The 24,257-nt window shown below is 35.0% G+C and overlaps 1 protein-coding gene across 1 annotated transcript in view; it reads right to left on the minus strand.

Moving 5' to 3' along the window:
• Positions 1–3,738: 3,738 nt before the first annotated feature.
• The window catches only part of LOC149772454 (uncharacterized), a 36,573-nt gene continuing 16,054 nt past the window's right edge, over positions 3,739–24,257 (minus strand). The window contains exons 3-13 of the mRNA XM_089947792.1: positions 23,310–23,508; positions 21,751–21,888; positions 19,036–19,218; positions 17,284–17,557; positions 16,560–16,692; positions 10,915–11,443; positions 10,434–10,491; positions 6,553–6,749; positions 6,180–6,288; positions 5,564–5,809; positions 3,739–4,877 (exon numbers count right to left, since the gene is read on the minus strand). Of these exons, the coding sequence (XP_089803918.1) occupies positions 4,852–4,877; positions 5,564–5,809; positions 6,180–6,288; positions 6,553–6,749; positions 10,434–10,491; positions 10,915–11,443; positions 16,560–16,692; positions 17,284–17,557; positions 19,036–19,218; positions 21,751–21,888; positions 23,310–23,508 (2,092 nt within the window). The 3' untranslated portion in view covers positions 3,739–4,851. The remainder of the gene's footprint in view (positions 4,878–5,563; positions 5,810–6,179; positions 6,289–6,552; positions 6,750–10,433; positions 10,492–10,914; positions 11,444–16,559; positions 16,693–17,283; positions 17,558–19,035; positions 19,219–21,750; positions 21,889–23,309; positions 23,509–24,257) is intronic.

Below are 24,257 nucleotides of genomic sequence, written 5' to 3' on the forward strand. Positions count from 1 at the left end.
TGTAAAATATGTCCTGTAGCATATGACTCTACATAATTATAAGCAACATCTTAAAGTGTGTCTTAAGGCCAAGATCAATACATCCAACTGATATAAATTACTGTATTTTTCCCCCAAAGCCTTTGTAGCAAGCATTTGGATTGATTAACATCGTATCATGTCTCACAGACGACTAGACGTTATTAATTCATAACTCCAGAAAAGAACTACTTGTGTATTCGTGTACTCTTATTTTGTTTACGTTTAGAATGTTTGTAAACAATAGTTAAAATATCAATCTATTACCTATTTCTATATATTATTTATCATTTCTGTAAATATGTATAAAGATATGAAGTGAACATCATGATTTATGGAAGTCGTGACGTCATGAAGCATTAATATCTGTTAAAAGTATACATTAATTGCCTTCGCGTCACTGCGGTTCCAATGGATTTTCAAGCTTCATTATTCACAAAGATCATAAATATTTTATCAAAAAGGCCACTTATAGCTAGTCCATTGAGTGTCGTCATGTACACATAAAGACCACTTCTAGCTAGTCCACTGAGTGTCGTCATGTACACATAAAGACCACTTCTAGCTAGTCCACTGAGTGTCGTGATGTACACATAAAGACCACTTCTAGCTAGTCCATTGAGTGTCGTGATGTACATATAAAGACCACTTCTAGATAGTCCATTGAGTTTCGTGATGTACACGTAAAGACCGCTTCTAGCTAGTCCATTGAGTGTCGTGATGTACACATAAAGACCACTTCTAGCTAGTCCATGGAGTGTCGTGATGTACACATAAAGACCACTTCTAGCTAGTCCATTGAGTGTCGTGATGTACGTATAAAGACCACTTCTAGCTAGTCCATGGAGTGTCGCGGTGTACACATAAAGACCACTTCTAGCAAGTCCATTGAGTGTCGTGATGTACACATAAAGACCAGTTCTAGTTAGTCCATGGAGTGTCGTGATGTACACATAAAGACCACTTCTTGCTAGTCCGTTGAGTGTCGTGATGTACATATAAAGACCACTTCTAGATAGCCCATTGAGTTTCGTGATGTACACGTAAAGACCGCTTCTAGCTAGTCCATTGAGTGTCGTGATGTACACATAAAGACCACTTCTAGCTAGTCCATTGAGTGTCGTGATGTACGTATAAAAGCTAGTTCTAGCTAGTCCATGGAGTGTCGAGATCTACGCATAAAGACCACTTCTAGCTAGTCCATGGAGTGTCGTGATGTACATTTGAAGACCACTTCTAGCTAGTACACTGAGTGTCGTGATGTAAACATACATAAACTCCACTTCTAGCTAGTCCGTTGAGTGTCGTGATGTACGTATTAAAGCTAGTTCTAGCTAGTCCATGGAGTGTCGTGATCTACGCATAAAGACCACTTCTAGCTAGTCCATGGAGTGTCGTGATGTACATTTGAAGACCACTTCTAGCTAGTCCATGGAGTGGCGTGATATACATATAAAGACCACTTCTAGCTAGTCCATGGAGTGTCGTGATGTACATTTGAAGACCACTTCTAGCTAGTACATTGAGTCTCGTGATGTACATACGTTTGACTGTAATGATCATTATATATTTAATAAATACATACGTTACCTAATCTTTTTTTATTATAACACATACTTTTTGTGTGTCCGACATGCACACAAAATATGATATATAATCTGGACAAATCCCCAAAACTGTGTTTGATAATTATGGCAAATTACAACTTACGACATTTTACAGTCAATTTTCAATTTTGAAATCTTTTAGAACTGGCAACAATAATTATGTCTGAATCGGAGTACTATAGAAAGGATTGGATAATTTTTTTGTATATCGGAGTACTAAAGATTGGATTGGATAATTATTTGTATACCGGAGTACTAGAGATTGGATTCCTCGAAGAACACAAAGTTGAGAAAAATCAAATTGAAAGCCTCTTCAGTTATGTATTTAAATTCGCTAACCTTTTCAGGGCTCGCGGTACTAATTCAGTTCCCACAGTAAACCTATACAAACACCATGATATTAAAAATTCAATAACTTAAAAAATTTGAGTGCTCATGATCAAACCTATATTTATCAGTATATATGTAACCTGGATGTCAGCTTCTGTGTAGAGGAAAGGATATCAGCCGCGGCATTTTCTGGACCTGCATGTGTTTGAAACATGTGATCTCAGTTCTGCACCAAAGAGTCAGGTGCTAATTTTAGTAATGAGTGTTCCAAACTCAAGACTGTTAAAGGACCGAAATTCCCTCAATAAAACAATGTCTCTAGTTTGTTCACTTACTATTATGATAGGCTCTCAAAAGATTCTATTTCCTGCATTATAACTTACATTATTAACCAATCCTGGTCAGCCTAACCCATATATATTCTATTTTAGGGTCACCCATTTCCAAGCTGGTTCCCATTTTTCCATACCATTAGTACCGTGTGTCCTTCAGGACTGTTTCCGCAGAAACAGACGAAAAAGTATTGTTATGTATATTTGATTGAATTTAATTTTTTGTGAGTTTTAAGATCTTTTTATTTTTATATCATTATATGTTAAGTAATGTGATTTTGTGTACTGGAATTAAATACTTTCCAGAAATTAGTATGATTTTATTATGTTGGAAACACCGAACTTTGCATCTAAAATTTGACCTAGTTCCTGCCCTTGATTGAGAATCAAGTAAACAACTTCTTTTTTTTATTGTGTGATCCATAGAGTGACCTTAGACATGTAAATAGCTTCTAAACTGTTCTGGAAGGTGATCACCTGACCCTCATACGGGTATCTATTTTGCGTCCTTTTTGACTGTATAACCTTTGTCTATAGAGAAAATATTCAGTTGACTTTTTACTTTGGACACTGGAAAGTGTTTCGTTGTGACTAGATGAGTCCAGATTTTATTTTTTGGAATTATTGATACTTTTTCCTGGAAATATTTGAGTGCTCATACAGAATTCTTGGACAAAGACATTTCTTGACATTTTGTTCGGAAATTCAAACATCGGAATATTGTTTGTGGATCAACAAAGAACTGTTAACACATCCGTATTATAAAGGTTACAGTATACGTCATCGCCTTCCATTTTGGATTTTTCCGTCGGAACTCGAACTTGAATTCATTAGAACATTTCATTACTAGGACTTCTAAAATTTAATTCATGGATTTTTCTTGGATTGTTTCTGGATTTGATTTTTTTTTTTCATTTTTACATAGTTTTTCCAGAGATATAAATTATTTGTTAAAAGTTTCACTCTTTCTTTGTTACTGTTTATTAGAGCCTAAACACGTAACTGTATAAACACATTACCGTTTTAACTGTTTCCGGTCATAACAGTTTTACGAATTTTCCTGTCGTCGATGAACGTATCAAGAAGAAAAAGCACAGACATACAAATTACTATAAATCACCATTTTTACTACATTATTTTAGATGCATCGGAATACATATTAAGCAGCTGCTAAGTGGGTAGATTTATTATTCCTCAAAGTAAATAAATTAAATTCAATTAACACTGATCCGTTGTTTGAACGTGAGTTACAATTATAACGTACATTTACCGATTCTAAAGATGTAAAATATATTTAGGAGGTTGATCTCTAGTTGCAAAGAAAATTAGAGATAACTAAACTTTTGATATGGTCTCTAAGAAAAGATAACGAATATGACAAATCTAAGTTATCCGCGTCGTGTTGGAAAAGAGGCGTTGGCCAAGCATAGTATGAAACGATTAACACTGAGTAAAACACTAGGCTTTATTTCTTTACAAGAAAATCACAGTCACTGCAATTACATATGCACTACAGTTGCAAACTTAACTAATTAGGCCATATTACTTTGCTGTATTTAGAGATTAAAAAATGTTTCTTGTATACTAATTTGTCACCTTCAACTTATCAATAAGCGATTGCGACTTAGGTTTTCTTTTGTTTTGTTGGTTTATAATGTCACTTTCAAACAATTATTGGCAATATCATGCTAAGGAAATGGGAGCTAAGTGCCCTTCCCATTAACACGCCAAAGTGACTGACCCTGGCTGATATTGGGTGGATATCGAACATGCAACCACTGGATTACGAACGCGACGATCTACCAATTGAGCCACCACGGTTTCTTATTGTAATGGCCACATTGTTAGCAAATACATCTCTGTACAACACGACAGGAAACAAAGGGATTTAAAGTTTATGTAACTTCTTCATGCTGTTTGGAATGGCATGTCTGAATCACTCATTTATGAAGTCCCATTTAACAGTCAGATCAGATGGAGACTAAGGAAGTGTAGAATACCTCTAGACATCATATTCTTGGATATTGTTTCATACCTTGCATGTGTGTTTCGCGCCCATCTGTAGGTAAAACTAAAAGAACAAAACAAAAAGTACATTTTCTACCTCGTAAGCTGCGTACTGACTAAAGGCAATTGAAAGAGCATTATTGGGAACAAAAACTAACTACTTCTTAACATCGCATCATTACGTGTTTGTGTTGCTTACTGTCAACAGTTCGAATTTGTGAAAATGCAAGGAGGCAGAATTCATTTCATAATGTGTCCCGAAATCACCAGTATCCAGTTCCAAACAATAGCCCAGGTTTGTTTAGAGTTCCTCTTTAGATGATCTTCATTTGTAATTCCCAAAATTCTAATTCTTTCGATGTTTTTAAAGAAGAGACAAAATTAAAGGACTCGATCCGTAAAATGTTGCTAATGCACGACGTGATAACTAGTGAAGTAATACATGCTTTGATTCCAAAATCTCGTCACCACTATTCACTTTGCCGCGTAAAGAAGGAAGATTGCAGAGGTTATGACAGGTATATGGTCATCCCTGCTCAAAGACTCCTGATATATCTTTATGATATTAAAGCTTCTATTTCTCCTGAAAAAGAATAAAAACGGGTATTAGACCTTTTGAAACTAATCTTTTTCCTGGTACTTTCTCAGCACTACAGTAAACCTCAAGCAGTCAGAGATGAAATCTAAAAATTGTGACGGGATTAGGAAGACAACAGTTGGTGAAAAGTAAAATACGTGGATCAAATGAAGAGAATGAAACATCATACCCTGGATAGATATGAGAGGTGTTTGTTTAAATACAGGCGACCGTTATCGTTGATTACACTATATTATTTCTCGAATAGTTAGCGAATCCTGAAAAATCATCTATTCTCGTCTACTAATACGATTGATTGATTGACTGATTGGTTGATTGATTGATTTTATTTATTTATTTATTTATTTCAACACAAGAGGAGGATGGATATATTTTTTTAATATATTATTCAAGATGACCAGGATATTTAACACCAATTCCATGAATCATTTGTAATCGTAGGACGTGTAGTAGCATATATAAAAAGTCCAATCTCATGGCTTTACATGTCACAAGCTGTGCAAATTGTATCAGATTAATTGTTATATGATATAAATGTTTTCTAAGCGGATGAAGAGTCTATTATATATTGGGTTGCTAAAATATTCTTTTCTTTTCATGAATGACTGTGTGAAAAGTGGAAAATGAAATGCTTGATTTGGAAGAATAAGACACGAAAGTCAAGCTCTTACTTGATAAAACATCAAATCTAGATTTTTTCAGTACACTGGCAAGTTCTGTAATGGATGCGTTTTCTCCCCGTTTGTCCTTCCACATCTCCAAGGTAATATAGCATTTCTCCTGGCCCGAGGCTGCCTTCTCGTTTACCACCCGTATGTCGTCTGCAGATAGTCCAAGAGATAGCGCGAGCTCCTTCCACTCGTTTACCACAGCAAGCGTCTTGGCAACCTTGATAAATGCTTGCCGGAGGTGGGTGGCTGGAAAAAATGTGTAGGAAACATAATAAGTATAATTAAGGAAAAGAATGTTTACGCAGACAGAAGGCTCGGTGTAAAGCCCATTACTCATCTTTGATGTAACAATAAAACAATATAAATATTTTGTACAATTGTCTGACTTATTAGGTACACACCGTTCAAATGTAAATACCTGATTTCAGTTATGTCGCTTTCACGATACAAATAAAGTCGATATTTTATTCACGACTAAAGGCTACGGAAATGTAACAGGGCACAACCGCCTATGTCAATACAATTTTGAATATGACCCAAGATAGAGTATCGGGGGGGGGGGGGGGGTCAAGCCTGGTAATGGGGATGTGTTATGCCGTCGAGAGTGAGAACTTACATCTTGAAATGACGATCTGCTGCTGACGAAAGTCCTCACTTTTATCTCTGATTTCTTCAGCCAAGTCGTTACGTCCTGCCGCGGCTAGGGCCTGGCACAGCAGAATAGACTGTAAGAAAGGCAAACATGGAATTTTGAATTCGTTTCCCTATCCTGAATAGTTAGTACAAACCGATCTGGTTAATTTTATATATATATATATATATATATATATATATATATATATATATATATATATATATATATATATATATATATATATATATATATATATATATATATATATATATATATATAAATTTATATATATATATAAAGTCGCTATTGACAGTCATTTAGCTTGGTGAAGTAAAAATTACTTATTACTGATTACCTTGTCTGTTGATCGTGGTTGTCTCTTAGCCCAGGCCATCAACATATCGTACCGAGTCTGTACGTTGTCGTTGTGGACATTTTGTCTTAAGATGGCCTGTATCCGCACCGGCCGCAAACTTAGAAACTGTGCCAGTTTTTTCCACTCATCCCCTAACTCTTGCGCAACATGGAGGAGAACGGTACTAGTAATGGGACCTTAAAATAGAGAGACACGTATATAATTTTATTAACATAATTATAGACTCTAATGATTTAAAACCAGAAACGTAAATGATGACTATAACTATGTTTTTTATTTTCCTTTGTCGTCTTCTTTGTTCGTATGGAATTTCATAATTTCTCTGTGACTTTCACTAGACAGCCAATGTAGGTAAATACCACTAAGGTAACATTCACGTGTGTTCTTTCTCTTCAGTGTTACACCTAGTCCTATAAAATAGGCTAGACGTCAGTCATCGGCGTCAACGTTCAGCATGTTACCTTTTGACGTTTATATTTCCTACGATTTAGAAGTTTGTATTCCCTAATCAAGTGAAATGAGAATAGCTTATAAATTTATATAACGCTCTGGAATGAAAAATATCATGGACCATATTACACTCAATACAACTGAGTATTATGCATTATATTTCAATGGAAGCTATTAAAAATCGTTTCACAGTAAGAATATGTCTAACATGGATTTCGGTTACGATGGAACATTAAATGTTAAAAAGACAACTAAGATTTTTAATACCATGGGTCAGATTTACCTGGAATTTCGTCGCTTATATAACAATTTGGGAACTACTGCAAAAAAAGATTCTTCATGGATTCAGTTTACCTGCAATATGGCTTTCATCAAATCAGTCATTTACTATACATCAATACATGTGAAATATGTACGTAAATAAACAGAGCTCGCGAGTCCGTTTCGGAAAGTAATCAGGTAAACTATGTGGCTTCAGGTGTACTAATCAATCGCCTTGGAAACGGCACATGTTGCCAATAAACTAATGTATATAATTAGGGGTAGTACAATGTTCTGTTTGACAGTAATATTGACTGTTTACGAATTTCAACTTACCAGAATATAAAAGAACACAACTTTATTTATTTAATATTTCTCAGGCCCACCACCCCAAGGCTTTGCTTCTTGGTCACCTGAGGTTGCCTGTACTAAGATTTCCAATTTTTCATGAGCATGCATAAACCATAGCATATCACGAACAACATAATATAACGATCAATGAACATGTTGGTTTTATAGCTCGCCAAGTGGTTTTACTTGTAATAAAAACTTGTATTGGCCCACTCACACAGCAAAGAGAATTATGCAAGGTCACGCTAGCAAAAAAGCTTACTCGCGCTGGCAGAGATTGGTTAAATAATAGTATGCATACTAAAAGAGGATGGATGATACAGGTGCGTAGCGAATTGTTTTCCGTGCCCAGTGACCACATGGCTAGTATTGTTGCTTAAAATTTACATATTGTTATGGAAATTTAATTTACATTGTTGTATAGTTAGTTTTTTTTTATTTAAAAAAAATGTTTTTCAATATATGCTGTTGATAATGTAACATTGTATTATTGACTTAACCTTGTCAAAAATCAAGTTCATTTTCTACTTTATCCTGAATCATTGATTTATTTTTAATTCTGTAAACAACTAATACATAGCTAAAATATTCTCTAAGTGTATGGTTTGATATTTGGATCATTTTTAACAGAAGTAAATATATTTATTTGGGTCTAAGTCTACGTTATTGGAATCCCCCTATAACTATACATGGCCTACTTGATATATAACACATTTTATGTTACAATTTTAGTAATAGACCTTCTAATTATAACTAAGATTTTATTTTGTAAACATTACTAAGCTTCTAGAAGGTTATATTCCATTAGGTAATAGTTTCTTTTAGAAAATTATCATTTTGAACTGCGGTAGACTTAAGGACTGTATACTCTTGTTTGTCTAGAAATTATTCATTTGTACATTAAGATCTTAGCAAAATCAGTTATATTATTGTTGTGTCCAGTAATTCATTGGACTGGAATTTTATTATTCAAAATATTTATTCACTGGAAATACGAATTGCTCTTCCTAAATAACATTCTTGGAAAAAGAGATTTGAATTTATAGAGAATGTTTGGATTGTTTTATTGTGATCCACCAAAAGACTGTTGGTACAGAATCAGTCCACGGGCCATCACAGGCACATCAATACTCCCAGCGTTCGATTGGATTTCCACTAAAGTTTAATAATTAGGATTTGTGTCTGTAATTTTATGATTATTTGGGGTTTAATTCGCAACACCATACGTTGATCATTTATTTACATTTTCACTTCATATTTTTGGGATATAAATCATTTATTGAATTTTACTACGCTTGTTGCTCCTTTTGTTTTATTTGTTTAAGACCAAAGAATCATATTACTGTAAGGCAAAAATATACTATATATAATATTTCAAGGGGGGACGCTTCTTCCACTTCTCCTGCGATCTAGTTAAGAATGATCACAGCTATTCCAGACTATACTTTGCGTAGTGTAATAACTTTAGACTGTTGTTTAGCTCAGAAATTCATCCTTTTAGGCTTACATAACAATATCCTCACTTCCTCACCTTTAAGGAATGATAGCCCATATTCCAATGTTACCCTTGGTCACAGCCATGATCGCGCCTGCTTAATATGCAAGTGCACTGCACTGAATGTAATATCGCTATCTCATTGGTCGACCATGAATAAGATACTGAGCCTACTGATAACTTCATTTTCTGTACACAGCTGAAATAAATCTGGCATATATCTATGTTACTTTCATGCAGTGTGACTGAAATTTATTTATTTGAAGTAAGTATATAAACTATGCACCATCTTAAGTAGGCTGCTGATCAAAATGACTTGTGCGCGAAAACTGAGCCTTTACTAGTCTAAAGTACAGTAACCTAACCTTAGCAGTTACGGAAATAGGAAGATGGATTTTGTTAGAGTAGACAAAAAGTGCAATAATTGTATTATAGAATATATAAAAAGTAAACAAAGTTATCGGCTCTTTCTTATTTCTTCTAATTTACCTTTGAAGAAAATGAAGTAAAAATGGCGCAGCGAAGCATAACAGTCCTTTGAGACATGTACATCTACGTAAGACCAATCTGTATACACTCCAAACCCAAATTACACCAGCCAATCATAAACAATTAAGAGAGTTAAAAATTATTTTAACAGTCTATAAGATATGCAAGTTCGTTTGTATTTTAAAAAAAATCCAGGATAACCAGCGAGGAAAATCGAGGAATTTACGTTACTTTAAAAAAAATAAAAAATAAAAAAATAAAACCTTACGCAAAACACGAATTTGTAAAGTGGGAACTAACCAAACGTAAAATACGCATAGTTACCTCCCATTATTATCAGCTTTTGTTACTGTTTTGTAGGTTTTTGTTTATTTACTTTATTTTCTTTATTATTATTTTTTTCAATTTTTATTCTAGCACCTATAAATGGGCTTTTAAAAGTCTCATCCAAATGAAAATCGAGGAAATTACATCAAACCTTATGCAAAGCCCGATTTGTAAAGCGGGACCTAACCAAAGGTAACTTTAGCAGAGTTACCTCCCATAAAAAACAACAGTTTTTGTTGCTGTTTTGTAGTTGGTTTGGCTGTTTTATTTTTTGCGGGGGGGGGGGGGGGCGGGGTTATTTTGTTTTTTAATCTGGCATCCTTACATTAGCTTTTAAATGATTACAGAACCTACATACATAAACTTTCAAAAATCTCATCCTGTAAATGAGTATGCAATTTGATTATGTGCAAAACGATATATTTTACATGACGCCAAAGATACACATAATTACTCAGTAAAAACAGAGCCAGCTAGCTTATCATACCTATAGCAGTGAGCTTCACTGGAGCGGTAGGAAGCGGTTTTGGGGGCTCTGGTTCAGGCTGTGGAAAAAAGGAAGGAAAATAAAAACAATACAGTTCTTTATTACAAATTGAGCCTAGCTATCAACTGCAAGCAATATATATATATATATATATATATATATATATATATATATATATATATATATATATATATATATATATATATATATATATATATATATATATATATATATAAAGACGTGAAAAGCAAATCTTGACAAACAATAAATAATATATATGTGTGTGTATGTATACATATAGATGCAAGTCTAATTCTCGAAGAAGGTCAAATGATGGAGGTCGGTCAATGACTTTATTCAATGACACACCTAATTTGGGTGTATCTTCTTTATTTCTTTTTTTATTTCTGTGTGTGTGTGTGTGTGTGTGTGTGTGTGTGTGTGTGTGTGTTAGCTTTGAGGTATGGAACCATTACCCTACCTTAGGTATGCTGATCAAGAGTTCAGCCAGCAAAACCTCCGCTTCAACCATTTCCACCTTGTCACCTGGTTTAGGTTGAGTCTGCGACGGTCTTGGAATCAACGATTTTGTTGTTATCTTAGCGAATCCCCGATAACTGTCGAAACTCTTCTGTGCAAACTTGTCATTTTCCTGCACTTCAAACGCACATTTTGAGATCATATGACTATTAAAAACAAATTTCAGCTCTTTGTTGTCGGAAGAACAGTGGATATTTCCTCTAAATCCGATCTCCAGAATTTGACCTTCTTTGAGAATCAGATCCTTTGAAAGGGGTGGTCCCTCGACGAACCCGTCTTTAGCAAATGACTGAAGTGCGGCCTCCACTCGGCTGGACGTTGCGCATGATACTACTACGGTATTTGGATCGTCATGACGTTGACGGAGGAAGACTTGCACGTTTCGCTGAAGAAGTGACGTTTCTAAGAAACCTGCAATCTTCTCGGATGTCGTTTCACGTGCACCTTGCTTCAGTCGAAGAACAAGGAACCTTGTACACATGAAAACACATCAGGTAATATATATATATATATATATATATATATATATATATATATATATATATATATATATATATATATATATATATATATATATATATATATCAGGGCTCGAAATTAGCGGTAGTTCGCTATCCCGAGGCTAGCAAATTTCATGTCGGACTAGTAACTTTCAAAATGTTAATATTCCGATGGGCTAGTAAGTTTCGGTTATCAATAGTCAGCGTTTATTTACGCCATTCCCTAATAAAGACTTGACTTCAGCAGATGTTCTGTAGAATCAAAGCAGTGGCCATTGTAAATAGTCATAAAATATTAGCATGAGAAGATAAAGTCAATTTCTGCCTCGGAAAGGTGCGTTTCTATAACAAGAATCGATTCGATTTTGTGCATTTCACTTAACAGCGCAAATTATGGTCCCGTCATTAACAAAGGAAGTTTGCTAATTGATCCTATTTAATCTGACAACAAATTAAATGAAAAAAATGACGTGGTATCATACTTTCTTCACTCGACCACAGTAACAAACTAAAAAGCGGTATACCACGCAAAAGAACACGGCAAAAAGTATTCAAATAATTCGTTCGCACGTTTTTTTTTTTTTGTTTTAGTTTTTTTTTTTTTTTTGCCCGCTACCCAAACGCTCCAACAGTCACAAACAGAAAACTACATATTTTATATTTCCATCGAAATAATTATAAGAATCAGATCAACTTATTACAATTACGTTATTGACACGTCCTATCGATAAAACTATTTTTCTATGATAAGAATATTTTTTTATATTTTTCCTTTAGAAGAATGAACAAATAATTGAATACACGTGGAAATATCCAAGCAGAATGCCGTACATTTGTTGGGAATTAAAATATCTGAGCATGGGCATCTAAGATTTGAAAATTTTCTGCCTTATTATTAATTTCAACAATACATTGAGGTTCGATTAATTAGGAACAATTACCAAACTTACGACTTGATACCATAATTGGAGCTGTTAAATACAACGCGCCGAGTGTCAGATAGCTTCGTTTGATGGGAACACACCTTTTCCAAGCTGAAACTAACAGTATGTTCTGATGCTAATATTTTATTACAGTGTTTACAATGGCCACTGCTTTGATCATGCAGAACATGCGCTGACGTTAAGTCTTTGTTAGGGAGGGGCCATTTAATTGTGGAAGGGGGCAAAGACACGTGTTGTGAAACGTGTTTCTTGCTCTGACTTTTTTATATAAAGGACACTGTGCCATTCCCTTTTTTGCTTTAAATAATTCACGTCAACTATACTATAACATTTCGTATTTGAAAACAAGGCGCAATTCCCTCCTTCTAAGACAGGCAAAATGTGGCATTTGATAGAAGGTGTTCAGCCACCGGGGAAAAAAAAGCAAAAGTTGAAGAGAATGATGAGGAATAATTCTTATGATAGGAAAAGCGTAATGGAAAATTTCAGAAGAAATGGACAAAAGACGGGGAATGGCTGAATTGTGACGATGAAAGGAATGTTATGTGGTGTAACTGGTGTACGCAATTCACAAAAACAAACACAGAGAAGACATCCAGTTTTGTTGCGGGTTGTTCGAACTTTAAAATTGAATCGGTAAACATACATGAAAGTTGTGTGACATTGTTTTGTGAACAGGACTAGTAAAGATCTGGCAGGACTAATAAATTTCTCAATATACTAGTCCTCCTGGCTACAAAGAAATTCGTGTTAAATTCTAGCCCTGTATACACAGAATGAAAGTGAAACTGAGACAGAGACAGAAAAAGATAGAGAGACAGAGATGGGAGGTAGAGACAGAGACAGGGAGAAATAGCTTTACAGTTCCAATTATGACTAAGATTGACTATGGCAATCTATGTACCGACGGATTGACGGATGAAGAAAAAAACGCTTTACATTCGTACCGAATGCGTCCGCTACAAAATACATTTCTTCAATTAATACTGATCTTGCTGTAAATTTGTAATTTACTCCTTTTGAAGAACTTCTTTTTTTTTACATCGGTTGAATAAAAAAAAATACGCTTGAGATTTCAAAGTGAAAGTTGATTTAAACAAAGACAGTATAAACAATGAAACTGCAGCAAATTGTATCATTCCGCAGCCAAGCAGCGAATAGGCAAAGCAAAATTTAGAAGAAAACAGGATGAGCTGAGACAATTATAAAACAATTTAAATTGTAGTTTTTTAATCTTGTTATATGTTTTTAAACAAAACGACATAGATTGCAGTTGGTGTATGCCACTTGGCCAAGAATGACGGTATGGTCCTTCTCACTTAGTATCGTGTAAGAAATATACTTAACAGACTTGTACCACTGGCATCCTTTTTTAAAAATACACAAAGAACGCATCTCTCTCTCTCTCTCTCTCTCTCTCTCTCTCTCTCTCTCTCTCTCTCTATATATATATATATATATATATATATATATATATATATATATATATATATATATATATATATATATATGTGTGTGTGTGTGTGTGTGTGTGTGTGTGTGTGTAAAGACGTGAAAAGCAAATCTTGACAAACAATAAATTAATGAGGAAGAAATAAAGAAAATACACCTAAATTAGGTGTGTCGGTGATTAAAATCATTTGCCACATTTCTAGCTAGTTATAAAATTCATGTTACTTCATCAAAAGGCTTGTTAAGAAACCAGACGCATATATGACGCGGTATAAATCAGTTGCTACAATTTCAGTAAGCCATGCTGTAGATAATTAAAAATGGCTATGTTGTTCACGAAAGTCATACTGAAACCTGAAACCATTAATTGCGAGTGATCTTCTGCGAAAAGGAATAATTAATTATACTTACTATAATAATTATTAATTAATAATTAATAATTATTATAGTAAGTATTTTAATACCTATGCTATAATTTGCCCCATTGTATCGATCGCATATTGATTGCAGACATGCTTAAGGACCGACCATGTAGTTTAGTTTCCATTGGGCTGGGGGGGGGGGGTGTACTTAATTCTTTGGAAGAAATTTAGCCCCCCCCCCCCCCCATAGCTTGAGAAAATATTCTAGCTCTGATTTGTAGAAAAAATTATATTGTTTTAAATTTTTATCTTGAGGTAAAACAAATAGCCGGGTTCAAAACAAGCATATAGATACTGCCCCTTCCATTTTAGATTGCAAATAAGTCATCAGAGCAGGATTTTTTTTTTAACTACATGGCGTTGCCCATGGCGAGTGTTAAGACTTAAGATGGATCGAATAACAGTTTACTTTAGATTTAATCAACGCTAATATTCACTTTATCGGAACCTGCGCATCTTGGATGTAATATTACCGGTAGATATGTGCAACATTTTTTCCGGTGTTAATAACAATCTGTAGGAAAAAAAGCAACAAAGAAATCGCACAAACTTAGCTAAAATAAGGCAAATTAGGCGCACGGTGTACTACCGCACAGATTACAGGCGCATAGCTCACCGGAAAATGAAAAATTACAGGTGGGAAGATATGGATCCTGTGAACGATGCTGTTGCTGTTTCTAGGTCTAACGATAATGCTGATGACGATTTGACTGCTCATGTATTAGATGACGATGACGAGAATAATAATAACCATCGTCGTCATCTTCATCATCTCGCGACGAAGATAAAAATAACGATGGAGTTAATTGCCGCTGTGGTGTGGTCGATAATCCTTTTAGTTAATGTTAATAAAAGAGCTCAGCATAAGAAAATTACAATGAAAATTTTATATAAAAAAATGAGAGTAAACAAATTACAATAAATAAAATTGCAATCAAAATTAAACAATGAAACTACTCAAATTTTTTGCTGTTGTTGGGGTTTAACGCCATTTTTCAGCACACGATAGGTTATACATGGCGACCAGTATTAATGGTGGAGGAAGAACCCGGGAAAACCCCAGAAAGAACCACCGACCCACGATAAGATGCTGGCAAGCTTTCTCACATACCCACATTAGCCGAATCCGAGACTCGAACACACGCAGACAGAAGTGAGATGGCATTGATCCGTAACGGAGAGCGCTTTAGACCACTCAGCCACTCGGGGCCCCTTCTATTAATCATGTATGCAAACGACTAACATCAATCACAAATAGATAATAAGCAGATAAGAATAATGATTCTTAAAATGAGTTACCCACAAGGATTTAGTTATTAATTCGCCTTAAAATCTGGCTCTTTTATATGGTACAAAGACTTCAGATTAGCCCATTGTCAACCCTAATCTGTGTCTGCGCGCGTGTCAAATAACATTTGGACCTCACGTGCACTTGGGAAAATGTGCGGGTCTTTATGTCATATAATTAGCCCACTAAAGTACTTGCTAACCGTAATTAATCTGTTACAGCGAGTATATGGAATTTAGCAGCTAAAATATATTTCCAAGTTTGGGTTAAGTTTCTAAGCAAGCAAGCGCGTGGGTGGGTGGGTGGGTGGGTGTGTGTGTGTGATTTGGATTTTTTAACGTAGTTTCAACAATTTTTCAGTCATATCGCTACGATGTCTGCAGTGTGCCAGTTTATAATGATGTCTAGCACTGGGGCATCATTGCCGCAGACATGTAGCATGATGTCCGACCCAGTCACATTATCCTGACACCAGGCCGACCAGTCTAAATACTAACTTCTTAATGCTGAGCGCCAAGCGAGGAAGCTGTTAGTACCATTTTTATAAGTCTTTGGTATGACTCGGCCGTGGATCGAACCCACGACCTCCCGCATCCGAGGCGGACACTCTAACCAATAGGCCACCGGAAGTTTGAGGGGATTTTTTTAATAAAAATTAAAAATTTGAGGATAGAAATTTGTTTCGGTATTCGGGGTTAAGGAGTTTCGAATTACAAGGGAAAACATTATATTAAAGAAGCAAACAGTCGGGATAAGAGAAGAGTTAGGTCCTGAGGAGATTGCGGTAAACCGAGTTTCACTGTACAAAATTAAAAAATTACACAAAAGAAATTACAGTTCAAAAGCTGTGTAAGAAAATTACAATAAAGAAATGACAATAAAGTAAATTGTCATTAAAAAGAACAATATAAAATTTCTTCTGTCGACAAAACAGAGGATTTGCCAGATAATTCTCCTAAATGTTCATACAATACAGCTACCTTTCAAATGGTTCCTCCATCTCGAACATGACGATGTCTTTATTTTTTATGTATGTCACATCCTGTGTTTTTGCTTTGGTCCAACCATTGGAAGCATCATGTTGGAGTAAATAGAAACACTCCTCCGGCTCGTCTAAATAAAGACAGAAATCAGCTACATGTGTACAAGATATCTTCAAATTACACATCTAAAACAAATTAATTACGATAAATACTGTATGATTCGTGTCTCTGTTACCTGTTCAATTACATCTTTATATCGAATATATGTACTCGAAGTAATATTATAAATTAACGAACGCCGAGCACGGTGTATATTTACTGTATTTTCATGACATGTAATCAATCTGCATTTTTTTAAATAAAGAAAGGGCACTCTTTTCCTGCGACACCAAAACTTATGTCAAAGATATTTCTGCCGTAACGATGGGAAATACAGTTTCTCAATTGTGTATACCGGAAAAGTATAAAGTTCGTAAGACCAGGTTGAAATTCAAAAGGTGGGACTTTAAAGTTGGGGGCACAATTATTACTTGTTGATGAAATTGCCGCCATCTTACATTTAAATACTGATTTACAATTGCGTATAATATAATCGACGACTGGGTATAATAAAATTACACTAGGCACAAGATACTGTCCATTTTAACTCCCAGTGTGTACATTTGCATAATTATTAATTACTTATACTGGCAATCACTTAAAAACAAGAAAAAGTGGTGACCTTCTTTTGTCGGCGCAAAACTTGTCAGGGGTCGTTCAGAAACGGGGAGCTTCTCTATATCTTTCGGATCACCTCCCCGCGGGGTGCCGGTCGTGCTGGGTCTTTTGGGTCGCGCGGCCACAGGGGGGAGAGGCAAAGTAACCTGTATAGGTTTCTTGCAGGCTTTGTTGGTAATGGAGAAACGGACAATAGGACTGCAGGACAGAACACACTCGCACTCCTTCGGTCTCCGGTGTTTCAGATCACTAATGGATGTCATGTCAACTGATAGATACTAATGGGAAGAAGAAAAAAAATAATTGTAACTTAAAATGTTTGGCGCATATTATCCACCCACCTACTCACCCAAATACACAGACAACATATATATATATATATATATATATATATATATATATATATATATATATATATATATATATATATATATATATATATATATATATGGTAGCATAAAAGATTTCATTACGAATAATATCTTGACATGTTTATGTATTTGTTAGGGTTTATTCATTAGCAGTAAATTAATGTGTGTTACGCAAGATTATCCAGTTTTTGTTCAATATAAGCGACACAAAAATATCTTCCCAAATCACCTTCGGTTATACCATATTTTCTGAAACTAATTGCTCTTGGATGAAATGGACTCTATTTTCAAATAAAAGTGAACCAGCCAAATTACTTCTGACAACTATATCCTCCTGCGCAAACAAACGGGCGCATTACAATTCACGACCCTTCTATCAGATCGGAACCCTAACTAGTTTATAGCTGTTGGACAAGACGAAACAAAACAAACAGTTCAGCGCAAGTACATGGGAACAATCCAGAATATAGAGGGGGGAAATTAAATTAAAATGAACCAAATAACGTATTGATAAATTTTTACGCTTTATAGACAAATGAATCCAATAACACGTTTACATTTTACTTTCTTCACGAATGTAGATGGTTAGTGAGATTTACACATTGCCATATTTCCATGTTTTAAAGTTTGAATCCGAGTCAACGAGCTGATAGCTGATAGCTAGTTTAAACGGTTATCTTATTCAAACAGAAATAGTAAATACACAACTGCCTGCAGAAATCGATTTTGTTGAAGTTTAATGGTTTAGTTATACTTAATTACCTGTAACTACGTGACGAACATGTAAGGAATTTCTCTTTGAAGTAAAGATATGTACCTACGATCTAGAATTTTCCACTTTGAAATTCAAAGGTGGACGCAGAAACTAACAAGATTTGTTGTAGTCCTTTGTTTAAAACGTCCAATGTTTATAATCATTTGGATGTGTACAAGTTTAAAAATTATATCTGTTAAACTTACTAACTTTGACAGTAATTTAATTTTCGCGAATCTTGCAGTCTTGATGCGAAACACAAGCATTTATAGCAAAATAAAATCCAATTATAAAATTTTTAAGATGGCATTCTTCGCAAAATCCCATGATTTAAAGATTGTATCATTTTGTTATAGTTTGCAAATGACCGCTATATAAGGTTGGGCTGGTGGGGCAAGATAATACGTTTTAAGGATCTTTAGCCACACAAAAATTTCTTAGCTAATACGCTTTTCTCTATATTAAGAAACGATATATTTGGTCCAAACTTAATCGAACTGATTCCCATAACGGTTACAATATCGTTTCATTTAAAATACTTTCATAGGAATTAAAATCATATCTGATAACTGGAAGAAACAATATGTTTGTCATAAATAATAATACTCTGCGAAGGTATAGAGCGGGCTACCTCAAGATGAAAACTGGTATTGACTTTGAAAGTCCCTGGTTTACACGTGAAGGAGATCCTGGAATCAGAGGATGCCGACACTTTGTTTCCGTTCCTGTTGAATGTTAACGTGTCTCTCTTGTTCCTCAGAACTACAGCGAACATGCCGAATGACTTGGTTCGAGTCTCAAACAATTTTGTTTCCTGTAAACAAAATGATTATTTGTCTGAATGTTAAAGGGTTAAAACCATGACATAATTGTGATGATTAGAGGAAAAGCACTGTCTATAATATTTGCTGGATTTACTCCATAATCTGTTTAAAAAAGGTGCGTCCTATCTTGTACCTATAACAGTGTATTCTGAGAAATGCAAATATGCTAAAGTTGTGAGACATAAAAACATAATTTAATTGGACATTTAATGTAAGATATAGGGCATATCTGCCACAGGTCTATAAATATTGTAGGTTTGAAAAGTGCCACCGTAGAACATAAAACAAAATGTGTATTCCCCACTTGATAATAATAAGCAGGTATTACATAAAGGAAATCCATTCAAGAAGGCGTATACTTCTGGCAGAAGTACTTATTACAATGTAATTAACCTATTTCACTGTCTATGAAAATCATCCTGATACTAATAACATCCTGATACTCAATATATATATATATATATATATATATATATATATATATATATATATATATATATATATATATATATATATATATATATATATATATATATATATATATATATATATGCAGTTGCATTTCATTGATCCTAATGAAAAGTAATGAAAAATTCACAATAGAATCAGACAGCCTAAGCCAAACTAATTTTCCCCACCCCAACCCCCATTCTCCAGTACAGTAGCTCCACACGCATAAATTGAAACGATTTATGATTTATGCATCCAATTAGTTATTCGTAAATACTTCTATGTCTGAAAAAGAAATCCTTGCTTCATGAAATTTAGAGATTTTCACACTGTCGTGTTTAGGTAAAGATAGTTATAAAATGTCAGTGGAATATTAAAGGGCAAATAAATTTTCGCAGTCATTTCTTCAAAAAATCAATGCAATGTGTCTGCTGGACAGAGCAGTCCAGTTGCAGCTTTCACATATTTTACTTCAGCGTGAACTGGGTGATTAAAATTTGGCAGACATAGTTTGTAAGGTAAGATTATAAGAAATGAACGAACAAAAACAATCTTGCCATTTTATCAAGGTCAGGGTCATAAATCCAAATTGAAGTTCAAGCAAAACTTTAAAGGATATAAACTGTATTTCATGAGCTTTCATGTTGTTGTAAACAACTCCATATATTCACAACATCTAATTTTGTACTAAGTAACCCGAAGTACTGTAAGAAAAGGTAAATAACATATTACTCAATTATCAATTCACCCGTTTTGGTTGGATGCATGATATTACGTCTTTGCTGTCAGTAAAAATTAAAATCTAATCCATACATTTTAAGTTGTTTGATTTTTTTTTATCTGAAAGTAGAATGTGACTTTAATTTTCCTAACAGTTTCCATGACCATTGCTTAGTATACACAACGCGGACTATGTTGCACTTGTGCTGGTTTTGAGAGCACCTAAGTGTAGTTGAACGTAGTTCACCGGCTGTACTACACTCACCAGACTAAAATCATAGCGCAACATGCACAAGTTGCAGCTACCTTGCTAATGTATGGATTACCTTGTAAAATAGCTTATAATCCCCATTCTCGTACAATCATAGACCTAATCCATGTACCTCGAACACAGTCATCCGAGGTAAGAGGATTAAGTTAAAATTTTAACGGGAATGATCTCAAGGACATGCAGTAGGAAGTAACTCCATGGTTTGAGAATCAATCGAAGACTATCAGCAAAAGCATAGTGTAACTTGGGCCTGACTTAACTTGTAAAGCCCTGTTATTGTAAAGAGTAATGGGGTGCAAATAGGTGGCAACTACGCTTGCGTGGGTGGCAAATAGTCAATATACTCGGTGCGCCCTATGTCGCTATGTATATGCAGCACTTAGCAATAAATACATTATTGCAAGGACTGTTATTTACTCCACCAATAAATACATTATTGCAAGGACTGTTATTTACTCCAGCTAAAACTGCATTATTTGACCTCTCACATTATCAGTGCTGCAATGATGTTCTCACTCTTTAAACAAATATAGAATAGTAAGTTCTAAAAGAACAATCATGTACAGCTTAGTAGAAATTCGTACAATATCATGGGCGCCCGCACATTGAAACTTAGTGTTTAAAGTTTGTCATATATATCATTTTTTGTAAGCTAGGATTATAAGGATTTCACCTTTCAACATGGTTTGGCCTATATCTGTAAAACGTAACAGCTGACCACTACATTTTGGCGTCCCCACAACCCCCTCCTCCCGAAAAAATTATTTAGTTACCCCTGTACAGTAGTGCGAATCTTACAGTGATATGCATACATTTTACATTGAATACTTAGATTTTACTTTGAAACTTGACCTTAACCTTGAGGTAAAGATGGAAACATTTTTTTACATTTCTTATTCCTTAGGGTTTCGAATAATATATACCGCCATCTATCCTCGCAAACAAAATAGTAAAACTGATCCAGAACTGTAGAAGTCTTCTATGGTGATTATCAATAATAACTTGTCCTAGTTCAGGTTAATGACAAGAATTAGTCCTATAATCTTCTTCAGGATTCTAGAATCAATCTTAGTAAACTTACTTTGATATCCTCAAAGAGGACATCGTTTGCAGAATGTTCTTTCCAGGTTCCCAAACTGAAGGTCTTGATAACAGCTTCACGTCCAAATGGTACTCGGTTCAGACAACAGGGGATGGCAATGCACATGGGTTCTTCAAACTGACAAGAGAGATAGAGAGAGGGAAAAAACATATATTTAAATATGCGATGAAAAATTAAAATACATGAAGTAGGTTTCCCCAAAGTTCGCAATAAAATGTATTATGCCAAAACACTGGAAATGTCGATAACCATACATGAAATAACCGGACGAAAGAGATATGTGACACCAGATATACCTCAACAGACGAAAGAGATATGTGACACCAGATATACCTCAACAGACGAAAGAGATATGTGACACCAGACATACCTCAACAGACGAAAGAGATATGTGACACCAGATATACCTCAACAGACGAAAGAGATATCTGACACCAGATATACCTCAACAGACGAAAGAGATATGTGACACCAGATATACCTCACCAGACGAAAGAGATACGTGACACCAGATATACATCAACAGACGAAAGAGATATGTGACACCAGATATACCTCAACAGACGAAAGAGATATCTGACACCAGATATACCTCAACAGACGAAAGAGATATCTGACACCAGATATACCTCAACAGACGAAAGAGATATCTGACACCAGATATACCTCAACAGACGAAAGAGATATGTGACACCAGATATACCTCAACAGACGAAAGAGATATGTGACACCAGATATACCTCAACAGACGAAAAAGATATCTGACACCAGATATACCTCAACAGACAAAAGAGATATGTGACACCAGATATACCTCACCAGACGAAAGAGATATGTGACACCAGACATACCTCAACAGACGAAAGAGATATCTGACACCAGATATACCTCAACAGACGAAAGAGATATGTGACACCAGATATACCTCAACAGACGAAAGAGATATCTAACACACCAGATGTACCTCAACATAGGCTGATATGAAGAACATACCTTTCTTATACGTTTAAATATTATGGGCTTGGGCAAATATCTACTGCTATGCAACAAATTATTTTGATGGTGGTGTGGACGGAACCTAAAAAGCATTGCTATGCATTTAAATTGACACATGTGACAATGAAGAAATATCGCCATGACAGACTACCTATTACAAGAAAGCACTCACGCAGAAACACATTAAAAAAAAACTGTGATGTGAAGTTATTTGAAATACAGTTTCATAGTTCCACAAGTATTTATACGAATACCCCAATGAAAAGGATACATAATAATCACTCTAGCCATCTGAACACATTATTTGTTAATTTCAGTTTAGTTTGATCTTGTTTTATAAATATATGTGACACGGTGAGAAACGTATAGAATAGATGTCATCGATAATCTGTTATTGACACCTGTTGACACGATATAGTGCAGATGTAAATGAAATATTTAAAATGGTGACAATCAAAGTATTAAGTGGGTGGGAACCGAACAATTTAGTTTTCAAAAATGGTGTTCTCAATTAATCAAAACTTTTTGTTGAAAAAGCCTACCTTAATTATTTTGTTGAGGCTACTTTGCTTGACCTCTATTATGTTACTAATCAGCTCTTCATTGTCCAGCAACTCCAGGACCCCGGTCAGCTGATTAATGCGCGTGCATTCGACATAATCTTTCTTCATACTTCCCTCAATTACCCGGATGACACACCCTATACAGTTGTCAAAGTCTCCACCGCTCTGGATACTGTATCTAAATTAGCAAAGAAGTAAGACCAAGCAAAATAAAATTAATTAAATGCAGCAACTCATTAGTGATAAGTTTATTTAATTAATCCAATAATATCGTGACATTTTACGGAGAAGATTTTAATTGATTTAATTGTGCGAGGTTTCTTTGAATGTTCATCGTGTTCGTAAAGTTTGAAGTCGCCCATATTTATTCTGAAGGTCTATCGGATTTCTTTGCTTTGAAACAAATCACGTATAAAGTTTTGAAGAGAATCGTAGTATAAGGGTACAATTTATAGACAGGTAGCATGTGAAATGAAGTCCTGAAGGAAGTATATCTTTTACCATTATAGAGACAGCAGCTCATGTTCAAAGGCCAGCTACAAAAGTGATAAATGATACCAACTACTCATTCTGTATCATCTACCAAATGGAGACGTGTAAGGTATTGGTGGGGAAACCAATACCTGGTGCTCTTGAGAAAGCACTGAACATTATTAAACAGCGTGTTCACCATGATGATAAGAATCATCCTGAGAAAACCAGAACAATCTTTTTGAGAACAGTCTTTTTGATGTCTCTTGCCATGATCTTGAATCAAGTGATCAGCCACATAGCACAGGAGGTACTATCAAGAAACAGTCCATTGCAAGTGGGCAGCAGAGCCAAACAACGGTATAACATGCGAATGGCTTCCAATAGTACCAGATCAGGAACGTCTTCCAGTCATTCATCCGGTATTGTCACTTTCATTCACTCGAATTCAGCCCC

This window comes from Sinohyriopsis cumingii, unplaced genomic scaffold, assembly GCF_028554795.1.
Source record: "Sinohyriopsis cumingii isolate HCF-2022 unplaced genomic scaffold, ASM2855479v2 utg001473l, whole genome shotgun sequence".
In the NCBI taxonomy this organism is placed as follows: domain Eukaryota; kingdom Metazoa; phylum Mollusca; class Bivalvia; order Unionida; family Unionidae; genus Sinohyriopsis; species Sinohyriopsis cumingii.